Here is a 17,675-nt window from a genome sequence, read left to right on the forward strand (position 1 = left end):
TTGTGCCTTGTGTGTGCGTGTTTATAGTCAGTTTATTGTGCCTTCTGGACTACTGCTGTGTGTCGTAACTGTTTGTCTAACTCTTTTAGGTGCATCATCGTCACTATTGCCGTCTCCATCTCGCCGCAGTTTCACAGTTGCCGTGGCTGCCGTCAACGCTGCATATGTTGCTACCCCTGCCACTAGAGATTCTCCAATCACTACTGATGTTTACACAAGCCCCTCCCATCACCTGCTATCTTCACCTGAAAGTCTTCCACCTTTCATCAGGCCTAACCCATCTCTCAGTCCTCGCCTCTCCAGACATGCCTTCCTCAGCGGCACCCTCTTCTGATCCAACACGAGGACCAGCATCATCAAGTATAGCACCAAGACCAGAACTGTCACCACCATATATTGACCCGCCTGCGCCATCACCATCGACTCAGCCAGATCGTTTCTGCAATAGGTTCCTGGACTGTGGTACCCCTTCCAAACAGTCCCATCACCTGTTATCTTCAGCTGTGCCCACCACATCTTCCTTACATACGACCATCCAAAAGACCACCAAATGTCTCAGCACTGACACTACCGCTACCCCTGATTAAAAAAAGCATCTAAACTAACGCAAAGCCCAGACTTCACGGACCGCCACGTCAACCCATATGCCACTAACTCCACAGAACTTCTTACCTCCCTCCTGTCCTGATTTCAACTTCCTAAAATTCCTCTTTAAACCAGAAAATATATCCCTTACATACCCATTACTTAGATAATCCCTAGAAATGACTGTCCTCATCAAATCCCCTGATCGAAATTTCAGACCATTTTTGGACCCTATGCAAACCTTTCATCCTTTCCCATAAACTCCAGGACCAAGTAACCACAACCATCTCGCCATCCCCCAACCACCACCGTCATCATACAGATCGACGTGGACACTATGATGGAGGAGGAGTCACAGCTCAACTGCCACTACATCTGTTTTTATATCTTCTTTTGTGACACTAGTTTTCCACTCATCTGTGTATATATTTTAATTAGTCACTGAACCAAATTTTTACATTTTACTTATGGAATTGAGGATCTGTCTTACGAGCTGTCTTTCTGTTGTACAAACTGTTTATCTTGTCAACCACCACATCCAACCTTTGTATTATGTTTTTCAAAATTTCCCTCTTATGTGGCAGAAGAAAGGCAAATGTATTCGCTGACAAACAGTGCCTTGCTGATATGGGGTGGGGGTGTAAAAGACAGAAATATTCTGTTGACACATGTAAGCTGTAATCCAAAATTTCTAGGATTCAGATGAGAAGAAAAGGACTTTTACCAAAGTGAACCGATCAGGACTACAAGAAAATAAGTCGTAAACTTGTTAAACACAATAGGCTTTATTTAATTAATTAATTAAACAGTAACAGTTTATTAATGCCATATATGAGTTACAACATCTTGGCTCTTTTACTTAAATCCCTCTATGTGTATACAGCAGCTCTCACATTGCTAATGTAATTGTATGACGACGGGTTTCTACAGTTGTGTTTTGCTGTCATTCTTAGGTTATACAATTACACATACTTTCCAATTTATTAATTTGTAGACTAAGAAAGTACTTAAGTAATAAGGTGACTGCTTTTTTGTAGGGAAGCTATTTCACTCAGCTTCAGAAAACACGAAAAAATTACACATTTCAAACTGTTCTTAATTCTTTTATTTGATGAAGTGTACTGAAGAGGATGAAATAATATTAACAAATAGTGCTCCACATAGAAGAATTTGTGTGTGGTGTCCCTTTTAAGAGCCGACAGGCGCATTTTGTCTGGTTTTTCGGTAGATATTTGCATTTTAGTTTTTACAATGAGCAGCTGGAATCAGTCCAAACAAATATTGCTCATCACACATTTCATACGGTGCCCCCGGGTCAACAGAAAGCGTCGGTTTGTTTCCCATTACTACAAAAATGATTTTAAAGCTGGATTTTTCTGTGCCCGTTCGATAAAGCGGTCCCAAATGGGTCTAATACGGTATTCGTTTCATCACTATTTACTAACAAGAACATTAAGACACGCAGAATAACCTGTACCACAGGCAACAACTGAGCAGCGTTGCAACATGGCGGCAGCAATCAGTGTGTACCAGGGCAGCACGTTTTTGCTGATTTATTTAATTATGAAGAAACTGTATAACAGTTTATTAATGCCATATATAAGTTACAACATTTTGGCTCTATTTCTATATCCTGTATTTGTATACAGCAGCTCTCACATTGCTAAGATAATTCTTCGTGTTTTACTTTATATATATCGATAAAACAGTACCACACTAAACTAAGGTGACACCACTCTTTTGAATACGCATATAAAAGTCCGCTTTAATAATTATTTTGTTTGTAATGGGAAGTAAGCTAGCACTTTCCATTGACACAGTGTCGCATGAAAGATGTTACAAGCAGTGTTTGTGTGGACTGACTCCAGCCACATATGCATAGGTATGTACACCTATGAAACTTTCGTCGTGGTTGTATCATATGAAATACCACGTACAAAATTTTTAAACTTCACTTGTACAAATCGCAAAACTCAAAACAGTATTTTGAATTGTATAACCATCCGTTCAAACGAAAACTGTACTTCAAATAACAATAACAATGTAGTCATACACACAGACTTTTTCCCACTTGTAACATTACACAAATGAGATTTAAAAGTTTTATACGTTGTATTTCATACGACACAAACATGACATAAATTTCACAAATCTGTGTGAATGTATATTCCAACATTCCACTTGAGACATTCAAGCTCATGCTCACTGAATTAGCAGGCAAATAGACTTCTGTATGACAGAAGATTATACGTCCTCAGTTCGTTTTCAGTTTCTTGGATTTAAACAATTTGTGGATTAGAAAGCTAGCAATGTGGTAGAGAGCTATACAAAAGGCCATTACAACAGCCAGCACGAAGGCAACGACATCTAGCAGCAGGTATTGGTACCAGGCCAAGTCTCTTCCACCACTACGCAGATGTGGGGCTCCATTGTGGCGAAGTACATACTCGATCCACTTCACAGCTTTAGGCAGGCTCTCTTCCTTATGCTCACGGTATACAGCTGACAAGCGCTTCATGTTCTCGCTGAATCTGTAGAAAGAAAGAAAGAAGGTTGATAACCATTCATTTCTGCAGTGCCTGAAAGCGATAACAGGCCATACTTCAGTGCGCAACAGTTACTAGAAGAATCAAGATAGCTAATTTTTGTGAAGTCGCATGGAGACATAATGTGAAATATTCGCACTGCAAGTCTGATCGTTGCAGGGGAAGTAAATATGAAAACGAAGATGAGCGCGAGGAATTTGGGTGCAGAAGGCATATATGATTGGAACAGGGCTCACTTTACGATCAAAAAATTGTGTAACAGAAGATGGACACCCAATGAAGACGTAATTAGTTTTTACAGTGAGTTCCTCCCATCAACAACGCATTGATGGAGACAGTTTTCTAGAAACTGAGGAGCAAATAATATTTTTAAAAGCAAGAAAAATAACCAAGTCTAAAATGTGCGTCCATTTTATTTAAAAATTATAAAAAAATATTGACTGGCAGTGCTCATAATAATTCAGATAGGTGATGGACACTTCCAGACACCTCAGTACGATATGAGGTAATATAGAGCAAAAGAGTTTTCAGTTTTAATTTCTATGTAATTCTGGTATTATCAAGCCTACTGAACAATATAAATTCCAGTGAAAATGAGGCGACATCATCAAACATAACCCTTGTGATATGGTTCACAATAAGGTACAGAATATATCGGTATCTTGAGTAAGCTAAAGTGTAGATACATATCACACAGAAACGTGTTCGAGTAACTGGAGATTATCCGAGACGCTTGACGTCTCTTAAGAAAAATCAGCCGCATGTGTGACATGGAAGCCCTCCTGTTGCACAATCCAGCAATTTGCAATTATCGAAAGGGTAGCTAACTGGTTAGAAAATCAATGACACTGTTGTTTCTCAGTTTTAACCAAAAACGTTGGCGATACTGTGGTATACAAATTCCATCTGGTCATGCCAGTAGCCAGTATAGATCCTGTATTATTTGTTGAGTTCTGAACTTTTAGGCAGATGTCCTTCCAAGTCATTTCTCTTCTACAGAAAAGGAATAGGCTGCTGAGAATGGTTCACTGGTATTAACAATGCAGTAACTGATTGTCTACACTGTGATTAGAATATGTAAAACCATCGAGCCTGTTAGTTTCACTTCAGTTCCCTTACATTAAGACTACTGAAGATTTAACAGTGTTCAGTAACGTCGTTTCTAAACAAAAATTACCCATCCGTCAGTCATAAATCTTACAGTATAGAACAGCATCGCCCAAACTCCTATTCCTGCTACCCATTTCAGTGGAGCATTTTTGTATAAATAATAAAATATCTATTAACTTAAGAATCTAGTATCATTAACAATGATTTATTTACATAGTATTTTGTACCTTTTATCCTCAATAATCGTTCGAATACCGTCCGAAATCGTGTCTTTTGTGACGTCCCACAATTTGAGCTCTATGCCAACACCAGCGTCGACCATTTTCGCTACATTATGTTGCTGGTCGCCGAAGATGGGAATCCCCAGTAGAGGAACTCCGTGATAGGCAGCCTCGTTAAAGCTCTGCAGACCGCCCTGAGTGATGAACACACGGACATTGGGATGTGCTGGAAAGCAGAAAACAAAAAGTTTATAAAAGTTGCACAAACAAAATTTTCTAATTTGCCCAAAAATTTCTATATGTATACATGTATCAATAATACGTAAGACAGAACAGTGTACATAGCGGACCAGTATCATTCCCACTCTTCGCTGCCCTTTCCAACCCCATTAGTGAATGGCACAAGAGAACTAAAGTAGTTAAACCTTTGTACAACGCTGAATGCATGCAATATCACTACGCGATATTTTGGAAGAAGCAAGGGCGTTCGGTATTTTTCGAATCGCCTTATGGCAAGTGCCCTCGTAATTTGAAGAATCTGTTCTAAGTGTTAAGCTACGTTAGCCGTATTTGGGCAGTAAAATTAATCAATGTTTTCCGAGATAAACACGTGTTTATAGGAAGGACTCCGCGACGCTTGGTTGCGGATTGCAGCACAGTAGTGCACTGGCGCTCCGTCTTGAGTTTGCTAAACATCTCCGTAGCGCTATCACGGTTACCAAATAACCCTGTGACGCAACGCGCCGCTCTTCTTTGGATCTTCTCTATCTCCTCCGTCAAACTGATCTGGTACGGATCCCACACTGATGAGCAATACTCAAGTATAGGTCGAACGAGTGTTTTGTAAGCCACCTCCTTTGTTGATGGACTACATTTTCTAAGGACTCTCCCAATGAATCTCAAACTGGTACCCGTCTTACCAACAATTAATTTTATATGATCATTCCACTTCAAATCGTTCCGCAGGCATACTCCCAGACATTTTACAGAAGTAACTGCTACCAGTGTTTGTTCCGCTCTCATATAATCATTCAATAAAGGATCCTTCTTTCTATGTATTCGCAATTACATTTGTCTATGTTAAGGGTCAGTTGCCACTCCCGGCACCAAGTGCCTATCCACTGCAGATCTTCCTGCATTTCACTACAATTTTCTAATGGTGCAACTTCTCTGTATACCACAGCATCATCCGCGAAAAGCCGCATGGAACTTCCGACACTATCTACTAGGACATTTATATATATTATGAAAAGCAATGGTCCCGTAACACTCCCCTGTGGCACGCCAGAGGTTACTTTAATGTCTGTAGACGTCTCTCCATTGATAACAACATGCTGTGTTCTGTTTGCTAAGAACTCTTCAATCCAGCCACACAGCTCGTCTGATATTCCGTAGGCTCTTACTTTGTTTATCAGGCGACAGAGCCGAACTGTATCGAACGCCTTCCGGAAGTCAAGGAAAATAGCATCTACCTGGGAGCCTGTATCTAATATTTTCTGGGTCTTATGAACAAATAAAACGAGTTGGGTCTCACACGATCGCTGTTTCCGGAATCATGTTGATTCCTACAGAGGAAATTCTGGGTTTCGAAAAACTACATGATACTCGAGCAAAAAACATGTTCTAAAATTCTACAACAGATCACGTCAGAGATATAGGTCTATAGTTTTGCGCATCTGCTCGACGAGCCTTCTTGAAGACTGGGACTACCTGTGCTCTTTTCCTATCATTTGCAACCTTCCGTTCCTCTAGAGACTTGCGGTACACGGCTGTTAGAAGGGGGAGCCAAGTTCTTTCGCGTACTCTGTGTATAATCGAATTGGCAACCCATCAGGTCCAGTGGACTTTCCTCGGTTGAGTGATTCCAGTTGCTTTTCTATTCCTTGGACACTTGTTTTGATGTCAGCCATTTTTTCGTTTGTGCGAGGATTTAGAGAAGGAACTGCAGTGCGGTCTTCCTCTGTGAAACAGCTTTGGAAAACGCATAGGTGTGAATGCGCCCTAATAAACTCAACATTATCCATGAGGAACATGTAGCTAGTGTCCCAGAAGCGCATTACATCGGATATGGGCACAGACTACGAGAAACGAATGCATAACCGTTGTAAAATATAGATTACCCCAGGTTGTCAATCATTTCCACTGTGCTATTCCACGGAACCTCCTATGCTCTTTTTAGTGCTCTCAGGACTGTATCTCTCTTCCTGCATTTAACTGCTGAGACGTCTGTGTGCTAGCAGTACCGTAAGTTTCTCCAGACAGTGAACGCTTTGACAGAGGACTGGGTAGTTCATAGCTAACTCTATTGGCGCAAAGGCGCTCTGCTACGGCTCTGATGGGTTCTCGGACGCTACTGAACCCAAAAAATTGATAACTTGGCACCTCAGACTATCACTGTATGTCACGGGGTGTACATTTCGAATCTAGTCACCAGACAGCCGCTACCAACGTCTAAGCGTGGCAAACTAAGTTGCTACCTCGCCAGTGTCTTGCAGCGACTCCAATAATTAGACGTTCCGTCCAGGTTCAGTTTACATCAACAGGAAACGGAAGGAATTAGCACTGTTATCGTGAAAAGATCATCAGAATGGTAACGATGACATAGTGGTCAGTTCCTATGGGACCAAACTGCTGAGGTAATCGGTCACTAGGGTTGCGCACTACTTAATCTAACTTAATGAAAGTTAGATTAAGGACAACACACACACAAACACACACACACACACACACACACACACACACACACACACACACACACACACACACACACACACACACACACACCTGAGGGAGGAATCGAACCTCCGGGAGAGGGGGGGGGTAGCCGCGCGAATCGTGGCAAGGCGCCCTACACCACGTGACATCTGGAATTTGATGGAAGTCATGGCTTGCACATTGGTGGTCAGATACTCTACCGATCACATGACCAAATACCGTTGATGATTCTTTTTCCATGATAGGCACGCTAGCCAGTTATTTCCGAAAATACAGAGCCGTACACCCAGACAGTAGTAACCCATTGCGAACAATAGAGAAGGGAGTTTCTGCTGCCTAGATCTGCAGGAAGTTCCCATGTGATTCTTGCAAAATCGATTAATTTTCAGGAAATGAGACAGACAAATGCTGGAAAGAGAAATACAAATTAAGTTTGGTACTTGCGATGTTGGTGACGTACCCAGTATAGCCTGCTGCGGCAGCCACTTTGAGACTTTGACGTTGGGTGGCAGGTCATCCATGTCGGCCTCCCACTTCCACAGCACCCTCTGTGGGATTTTCTTGAAACCCTCGAGAAACGCCAGTCTTTTATCTTCAGGCATCGAACTCCCCATGACAGTGGAACCCATACTGAAGTATACGGCCCCGTGTTTTGCTCCATCCAGCCACTCCTGTAGGTCCTGTTCGTAGAAGCAAACACTGAGTTGTATGCACCTGTAATAGCTGGTCTTCAAGTTCAAAGGAATTTCAAGGAAGATGTAGCGTAAACCGTAACTAAACGTACGTCTGCATCACTCTTTCCCATATGCAAATACAACCATGCAAATACAACCATGCAAATACAACCATGCAAATACAACCATGCAAATACAACCATGCAAATACAACCATGCAAATACAACCTTGCAAATACAACCTTGCAAATACAACCTTGCAAATACAACCTTGCAAATCACTCCACCAGTAACCAATTGTAAAGAACAAATGAAAAAGGAATATTCACTGTAATTAACTGTCCAGATTCCTCCACGTAATGGAAATGTGGCATTGGTATAGAAATACTGTAGTCCCTACTTAGGCTATGGACATAAAAGATTAGGGCCTAACATCCAGTAAACCATCAGGCCATTCGATACGCAGAACAAACTCTGATTTGATATGGGTCAGTAAGGATGTTAGCAGTTTATTTTTCAGTACAACCCTCCTAACATTCACTTTGAAGATTCACATCATCTGTCTGGCTGGATAAGGTGTTCAACCCTGAATAGAGTCCCAGTGTCTTTACCACTGCGTTGCCTCGCTATGACCCAGAAAGTCTCTTTCATGTCTCAATTTAGTGGTGAGCAAAGCTTAGTGTCCTGTCACTGTTTGGAAAAGAATGACAAAGTGGCCATTTGGACCATTTCGGGAGGGTCAAATCCTTGTGTCTGATTAGGTACAGACTACAGCGTTCTCTGTATCACCAAGTGTCTTATCACGGCTTTTAGAGATGGCTTGTAGGCACAGGAAATGTTCATCGTAAGTCGGTAGAATGTCGGAGAGAGTAACACAACTCAACCGACATCTACATCTGAGTTGAGGTAAACAACGAAGTCGAACGACAAATGTAGGACGTACAGCTGTCTTAAGTGTTTCAGTTTCCCAGAAAAGTTCAGAGCAGCTGATCAGTGTGCCAGGTGTCCAGTAGTGCGTGTTCTGCATGCCGAAGTACAGGAACTTGTGTTCTGCCTCGTCAAAGAGGTCCACCGCACGAGCGTCTAGGGAAGGGATTCCAGTGGTGGTTTCCCATTGCATTCCACTGATGATGATATGATAATGAGGACAACACAACACCCAGTCCCTGAGCGGAGGAAATCTCCGACGCAGCCGGGAATCGAACCCGGCCCCTTGGCGTGACAGACGGCCGCTCTGACTATTCAGCTATTGGGGCGGGCAAGTACAGGGAAGGTCCCATTTATTATGGAGTACGCTTAGATGAGGAACGCTCATTTTAGTTGAGCCCTATTTCAGTTTTCCAACTAATTATCGGCATAAGTTCTCGATATAGTAACAAGAAGATACAGAGAATGAATCTGTTTGGTGGTGATGGGACCCAGTGGTTAGGGAGGCACCAAATCAGATGAACTGAGAGGGCCTCATGGGGGTCAGAGGGGCTTTAAAGGTACTGGCAAAGTAATGTAACGACGTCCATATTTTCTGACGTAGTAAGCGTCCAGGACTCCCGGTTTGGTACCGATAGCGCCTATCTGTATGGAGCAGCTCCAGTTGGTGAAGTTCTTGTAAAATTCGCCAGTGAGGTCACCCAATATGAATGCCGCAGAGGAAGCCTGGGAGTGGAAATTTAGTCCTTAACCTGTCACTGAGGACCATTCAAGACCTGCACACAGACCTTGTTGAGAATTGGAATGGGCTACCAATAGAGATCTTGAAACTCCCCGTACAAAGCATGACACACCTGCTATCATACACATGTGATGATAGTATGCATATTTCCAATGAACAATTTTCTTTTCTCAGAAGTGATTTTCCCAGCTACTGAGCGAGATGGTGCTGTGGTTAAGACACTGGGCTCCCATTCTCGTTGTTGGAGATTCAAATTAGCGTCAAGATGCTGTGAGTTCCATAAATCGCTTTACGCGATTATCAGGATGTTTACTTTCAAAAGTACACTGACGACATCCTTTCCTTTCCCTCCATAATTCGAGCTCGCATTCATTCCATCTGTAACAAGCTCGACGTCAACTGCACATTAGATACTCACCTTCCTACCTTCCGTCTTGCTTTTTAGTTTCGTTATCAAATTTTGTTATGTATCTTGTTTCGAGGTTTTCCATAACTACATGTCCTGGAGAAAGTTGTACCTTCTTGTTCTGCATTTCGATATACGTTTGAGGAATTCATTTGTTGATGGTTTTATGTTTTTGGGTATGTATGTAATATTGTTATGGTAGTCTTTTAAAATTACATACTGCACTTTGAAATTAGTGATAATTTTGTTATTTTTATAAGTCAGGTGGTGTCAAAGTGATTTGTACTAATGTAACAACAGAAGAAAGAGGAATTACCTTAGGAAGAGGTGCTGGGTTTGGTTCCACATGTAATCCAGTCAGTTCTATCATGTGCGGCAGGTACGGTCGAGGGTAGTTTATACTGAAATGGTTGTTCATAAGCATCAAACTGAAATTTTTTTCAGTTTCATAAACTGATGGAACGTCAGGCCCGAAATATTTCCTCTTGATTTCTTCTTGGTGCGGCATCATTACGTAGAAGTAGCGATAGTTCGTGTAGAGCCATACCCATGTCATGTAAAGCCTCTCCCAGAATGACATGTGGTGTGAAAAGGGCACCATAAAGCTTGGAATGTAAGCGGGATTGCTGGGGTTTCCATCGGTCCAGAGGCTGGGTACGCCTGCGTTTATGCTGATGTACCCGACGAGAGGTGGGGATCCCACTTTATGAACCAAACCGTAGAAGCACGGCGACAGCAACCGTTCCAAAATGACCAGGTCGAATTTTGGAGGTGACCTGCAACAAATTTGCGCGTTATAGTGGTATTGCTACCTGAAGTAAGATTTCATTAATCTAACTGGTACAATATGTGGGTTACGACAAACAGCAAAACTTCCATAAAAGAAAGAAGAAAAATAATGACTGGGACTTCACTGCTACCTGGAGATTGTACAGAAAGATACTTCATAAATACCTGGAGACTGGACAAAGTAAAATGAATACCATGGTATCCATTTCTAATGCTTATTTTCTAACTCTCCCGTAACGCATTGACGGTTTCTGTTATGTCCATACATCAAGCTTGTCTCACGATCAGTCCTCACAATTTTGCTTCTCTCAGTATCTCGTCTCCTACTTTCCGAACCTCACAGAAGTTCTCCTGTAAAACCTGCGGAGCTCAGCTGGAAGAGCACTTGCCTATGAGAAGCAGAGAAACCGAGTTCGAGTCTCGGTCCGCCATATGGTTTTAATCAGCCAGGAAGTTTCACCAGCGCACACTCCGCTGCAGGGAGAAAATTTCATTCTGATGGCACAACATGACAAAGTTTAGGTCGCACACGTTCCAAATCTGCGATGCTTCATACAGTAGATAAGCCCCCATGCTTTCGTATACTTCCTACTGTAGGTGCGTTGTGTCTATTTGTTGTTACACCCCTTACCATACATATAAAAGGGTGTGAGTCTGGGGGAGGGGGGAAGAAACGCTCACCTCTGTTGGGGGAGGGGGGGAGGGGAGGGATCAACTGAACCTCCCACACATAAATTAAGAAATTGTTTCAGCGTCCTACCAACGAGCAAGTCCACGCCCAGAAATTTTATCACTCATGGAAAACTATTGTAGCTATTACATGTCTGCTCTTCAGCCATAAGATATTATAGATTGTTTACTATGGCTGGAATTTGGGCAGCCCACTACGCCTAAAACGTATTCGCCTCGTTTGCGCTATGATAAGGGCATTTCTCTTTCTGGTTCCCAACTTTTACTCTATGATAATTCTGACATTAGACCACCACTGCTTGGCAACGGAAGTAGATTTTTGTTGAACCGGGCGACGACTGATCCGGTACAGGTTACCGAATAAAGCTTTCACAAAACAAGAAGACGACCGTTAATAACTTGTGTTTGTCTACCTTCTCATAAAGTTGAACTGATTCGCACAAGTCTTAAACACAGAAATGGTGCATGTAAAAACATAAAAACACAAAAAACTTATATCGCACGTAAAATTCGAATGAAGCTAGATTTTTCGAAGCGAATTTTCAACTTTATCGTAAGAATGCATTTTTTATTTATTTGATTCACTTTAAACCGCCTCCAGTCATTCACTTCACGTTAGAACGAATTTTATATGCTATACTTAGCTCTATGTTAATAGTCTCTCGACATTGCATGAGGACTATTGGGTACAAAAAATTTCGTTCTGACTTTACCCATTTATCATCGTGCAAGGTTTGAGGGGATTCGTACGAGTTTAAAGTATAGGAGTGGGGCGCTTCAAAAACCTTGCAGAAAAAGGTGTTTTTTGCACGTAAAATGTGGCGCGTGTAAAAAGTTTCACAATAAATGCGTTTTTGCACGTAAATCCGAATGAAGCTAGATTTTCACGGTTCGGGATATTCCCAGAGGCTAAAAGAACAACTCATATTGGATCTTCGTAACAAGCTGTGGAATGCCAACCAACGCGATGCAAGATTAGTTTCTGCGTGATTCACAATACTGAAATTCAGCTTTCTAAATCAAAAGTGCTGAATTTGATAGGTTTTTTGCTACAGTTTTCTTGATATGTAAATACACTTCTGGCCATTAACATTGCTACACCATGAAGATGACGTGATACAGACGCGAAATTTAACCGGATGGAAGAAGATGTGATATGGAAGTGATTAGCTTTTCAGAACATTACACGAGGTTGGCGCCGGTGGCGACAACTACAACGTGCTAACATGAGGATTCTACATAAACAGCAGTTGACCGGCGTTGCCGGGTGAAACGTTGTGATGCATCGTTAAAGGAGGAGAAATGCATACCATCACGTTTCCGACCTTGATAATGGCCGGAGTATACTATAGCGTATAGCGATTGCGGTTTATCGTATCGTGACACTGCTGCTCGCGTTGGTCGAGATCCAATGATTGTTAGCAGAATATAGAACCAGTGGGTTCAGGAGGATAATACGGAACGCCGTGCTGAATCGCGTCGGCCTCGTACCACAGCAGTAGAGATGACAGGCATCTTATCCGCGTGGCTGTAACGGATCGTGCAGCCACGTATCGATCCCTCAGTCAACAGATGGGGACGTTTGCAAGACAACAACCATCTGCGCGAACAGTTCGACGACGTTTGCAGCAGCATGGACTACCTGCTCGGAGACCATGGCTGCGGTTACCCTTGACGCTGCATCACAGACAGGAGAACCTGTGATGGTGTACTCAACGACGAACCTGGGTGCACGAATGGCAAAACGTCATTTTTTCGGATGAATCCAGGTTCTGTTTACAGCATTATGATAGTCGCTTCCGTGTTTGGCGACATTGCGGTGAACGCACATTGGAAGCATGTATTCGTCATCGCCATTCTGGCGTATCACCCGGCGTGATGGTATTGGGAGTCATTGGTTACCCATCTCTGTCACCTCTTGTTCGCATTGACGGCACTTTGAACAGTGGACGTTACATTTCAGATGTGTTACGACCCGTTGCTCTACCCTTTATTCGATCCCTGCGAAACCCTACATTTCAGCAGGATAATGCACGACCGCATGTTGCAGGTCCTGTAAGGGCCTTTCTGAATGCAGAAAATGTTCGACTGCTGGCCTGGCCAGCACATTCTCCAGATCTCTCACTAATTGAAAACGCCTGGTCAATGTTGGCCTAGCAACTGGCTCGTCACAATACGACAGTCACTACTGTTGATTAACTCTGGTATCGTGTTGAAGCTGCATCGGCAGCTGTACCTGTACACGCCATCCATGTCTGACTCAATACCCAGGCGTATCAAGGCCGTTATTACGGCCAGAGGTGGTTGTTATGGGTACCGATTTATCAGGATCTATGCACTCAAATTGCGTGAAAATGTAATCACATGTCAGTTCTAGTATAATATATTTGTTGAATGTGTACCCGCTTATCTGCATTTCGTCTTGATGTAGCAATTTTAATAGCCAGTATTGTATGATGCTTCAAACCATCGTACCATTTATTTTTAACTGGATCGTTTTGGGTATAAAACTGGTTGTGATCGCTGCGTTCGTGGAAAGAGATGAGAAGATAAAAAATAGAGGCCGGAATATAAACGGTATCTCTCCAGAAGTGTTAATCAAATATCGTGTCATTTCCCACCTAGTTATATACCACAATACCAGCAAATGCACGTCCGACCTATCCCACCTCCACACATCTTTCATGACCTCTCCCAGCGCACATTCCACAGTCTCTCTTCCCTAGACGACGAAATCGGACCTAACACTTATCGTTCCTGTTGGAGATAACTCACACCTTCCCATTAATTCTGCTGTTGGATTCCCTCCTCATTTCCCGTCCTATCCTTTTCTCTCCTTCCATGACCATGGTCCAGTCTCTACCGCACTCACGTCTAACCGAAATCCAAAGAGTGCTACTATTCACTGTCCCACACCACAAATCTCCCGCATATCAGCCCATAAATTACGTTACCAGCGAACCCCTCATAACATTTAACCCTTCTATTCCCAGTTTACCCTTTCTGAGTACTCATCGCTTTGATAACTACCCCTCTCCTCGTGACTGTTCGTCACTAGTATTATTTAGCGCTCGGTTTGGGGGAACTTCATAGTGCACAATGGATTAAGATTCTACTAATGCTTGTATCATTTGTCAAAAAATATTATTGAATCAAAATAGTAAAACCAATACCATGAGATTAGGATAAAACTTCAACTTTCGTGAACCGTGGACCACATTCCATGTGCGCTAACATTAGCCTTGCTACATGCGACCGGAAGCTCGGGAGCCACTACATCTGATGACGCAGCATTAACGACTGCCGCGTTAGCGCCTGCGCCAGGAACAAGGGCAAACAACCTTGAAACTTGGGGCTGAGCCCATAGAGATGTTAAAGCGCGAGGCGTCGTGCCTCCCATAGGTTGCACTTTTTCTCGTATCGATCGAGATGCAGCAACGGTGATCTCACAACATCCAACAACTTAGTGCAGCGAACTAACGTGGTTCGTTTTCATCGTAATAAAAACCATTCATTTCGTGTTTCAAAATGTAACAGTTTTTAACAATTTTAAAAACTATTTTTTCATGTTAAAATGGTTCAAATGGTTCTGAACACTATGGGACATAACATCTGAGGTCACCAGTTGCCTAGAAGTTAGAACTACTTAAACCTAACCTAAGGACATCACACACATCCATGCCTGAAACAGGATTCGAACCTCCGACTGTAGCGGTCGCGCGGTTCCAGACTGAAGCTCCCAGAACCGCTCGGCCACAACGGCCGGCATGTTAAAAACTATAATAGTGTGCTCTGTGATATTTCAATATGCTATTAAAAAACTGGATGTCTTAAGCATAGCTTAAAGTTAAAGACCCAAAGCATGCGTGTGCTACTGTTGGCAGCAGAATTTGCCGAATGTAGAAGCAAAATATGCTGGAGGCGAAGAGGAAGGAGGAAGAATAAAAGGCTGATAAGAAGTAAGACTGCCAGAGCAGCTACGTACTTTAGGAATTCCACCATCTCTGGAGCACTCAGGTCGCTTTCACAAACACCACGGAACTGTTCCTTCCACGAATATATGTTATCGGTTGCTGTAAAATGAGCCATCGTCATCCAGTCCCAGGTTGCGCCTGTTCTCAGGAACTTGTACGACGCAGATATGTCAACTTCTGTGAAGTTGGCAATGCTTTTCTGGAAGTAGAAATAATCATAATGTGTAACGGGTATTTGATGAGACCTTCAGACAAAGTATTTAATTTCTTACAGTTAAAAAAGTTTGAGAATAAGAGCCAATGCAGGTCTCTATACTATACTGGTGTCCATAATTAAAGCGACAAACCGCTATTTCTCCGTGTTGTGTCTAATTCGCGATATAATCACGCAAGATGTCAACAGATGTCCGTACGATCGTGTTCTGCATGGAAGATAGCATTCCGGTAAATGGACAATCACGTCAACGATGACGAGGTAGTTTTTGCCGGCTAGTCCCACATCCACAACCGCTGTGTATGATCAGAGATGGTGCAATATGGCACCAAGAAGACGCCTACCAATCTGTCTGCGGCCGGGGGGCCATAAGACGAACGGAGGCATGACAGTCTCAAACTGCCATACGAATGCTGAATGTGGATCGTTCTGTTTCTCGGATATGGCGACAACTTAGAGAGATCAAAACAATATCCCGAAGACCTGGGCAGGGCCGACCATATGTGATATCAAAGAGAAAGGAGAGCACCGTTATTTGGCCACAAGGGCAAGACGGTATTGCCTTAGTACTGCATGCACGGCAGATGGCATCTGACCTCGCAGCATCCGCTGGACGTGTTCTATCGAGACAAACGGTGCACAGCAGGCTTCGGCAAAGTGTCCATTGTTGGAGACTTGCTGTATGCCTACCTCTGACACCTCTTCACAGAAGGCGACGTCTAAAGTGGAGTCGTCAACATACCACCTGTGCGGTCGAACAGTGGGCCAATGTTCTTTTCACAGATGAGTCCCAATTTGGTCTGCAGAGTGATTCTCGACGCATTTGCATCTCGAGGGGACGTGGAACACGATTTTGGGACCAAAACATTATGGAAAGAGACCGATATCGAGGAGGATCCCTAATGTTGTGGGCAAGGATTATATTGACCATATCAACACCTCTTCATGAAACTCTGTGGGTGAATCGGTAAGGTTTTACAGCTGTCAGGTATCGTGACGAGATCTTGGGACCTCAAGTGCGGTTGTTTAGAGGTGCTGTGGGCCCTGACTCGCAAAATTTCCGTTTGTTGCTTTGATTTTGGAGACCAGTCTAATTTATACTAATTTAATTTATTTGCAGTAAGAACAGATTTTCGTGTTTTGTACGTTACGCTACTGTCGACTTACAAGAAAACTTTTCCCAGACTACGCATTTACCTATGACTCGGGCGGCATGTCACGATCCGCGCGGCTCGTGTGTGTGTGTGTGTGTGTGTGTGTGTGTGTGTGTGTGTGTGTGTGTGTGTTTTTGTCCATAGCGTAAGCTAGTTTAAGTTAGATTAATTGGTGTAGGTGTATGTGGCAGATCCAGTTTTTACGCTATCTTACCAGCACACCTGCCAGAAATACGAAGCTAGACCTTATAAGAGAGGGATAGAAATACGTTACATCGAGTAATTGATTAGTGATTCGCCTCTTTCGGAATCCAAAGAACAAACATTTAGCACCTTTCGCTAAAACCTGATGAGTTACTGTTTTTAAAGCAAAGTCATGAGGTATTCGGTCAAATACATTGGTGAAAGAGGTCCTCTGACTTAACAACACTGTATTAAATTGGTAACTCAGAAAAGTACAGCGTAAAGTCTGAAACAAATGAAGACACATTACGTCGTTGATGAACTATTTGTCACTATGGGTTTGTGCACACTCACGCTATGACAAGCGTCATTAATGTCGATACATCAAATACCTGCGTTCCACAAGAACAACGTCTGCCACAAAATAAACGACTATGATGTTTCAGATTTTTATAATTATCAAATATATGCAATGATTGACAACAGCCATCGATATAGAACCTGATTGATTTCACAAATGTCAGCATTAATTCCAAACAAATTATAAAAATAATTCTGCATGTCGTCGAAAGCCACAAAAAATATACTGAAGAGCCAAAGAAACTGGTACACCTGCCTAATATTGTGTAGGGCCCCGCGAGCATGCAGAAGTGCCGCAACACGACGCGGCATCGACTCGACTAATGTCTGAGGTAGTGATGGACGGAAATGACGCCATGAATCCTGCAGGGCTGCCCATAAATCC

The 17,675-nt window shown here is 42.8% G+C and overlaps 1 protein-coding gene across 1 annotated transcript in view; it reads right to left on the bottom strand.

Annotated features, from left to right (window-relative positions):
- Window positions 1-1,346: 1,346 nt before the first annotated feature.
- LOC126355887 (UDP-glucosyltransferase 2-like) overlaps window positions 1,347-17,675 on the bottom strand; it is a 43,329-nt gene continuing 27,000 nt past the window's right edge. Inside the window, exons 3-7 of the mRNA XM_050006391.1 lie at window positions 15,391-15,578; window positions 10,243-10,702; window positions 7,638-7,857; window positions 4,469-4,688; window positions 1,347-3,116 (exon numbers count right to left, since the gene is read on the bottom strand). Of these exons, the coding sequence (XP_049862348.1) occupies window positions 2,840-3,116; window positions 4,469-4,688; window positions 7,638-7,857; window positions 10,243-10,702; window positions 15,391-15,578 (1,365 nt within the window). The 3' untranslated portion in view covers window positions 1,347-2,839. The remainder of the gene's footprint in view (window positions 3,117-4,468; window positions 4,689-7,637; window positions 7,858-10,242; window positions 10,703-15,390; window positions 15,579-17,675) is intronic.

This window comes from Schistocerca gregaria, chromosome 3 (genome assembly GCF_023897955.1).
Source record: "Schistocerca gregaria isolate iqSchGreg1 chromosome 3, iqSchGreg1.2, whole genome shotgun sequence".
NCBI classification, from domain to species: Eukaryota; Metazoa; Arthropoda; class Insecta; order Orthoptera; family Acrididae; genus Schistocerca; species Schistocerca gregaria.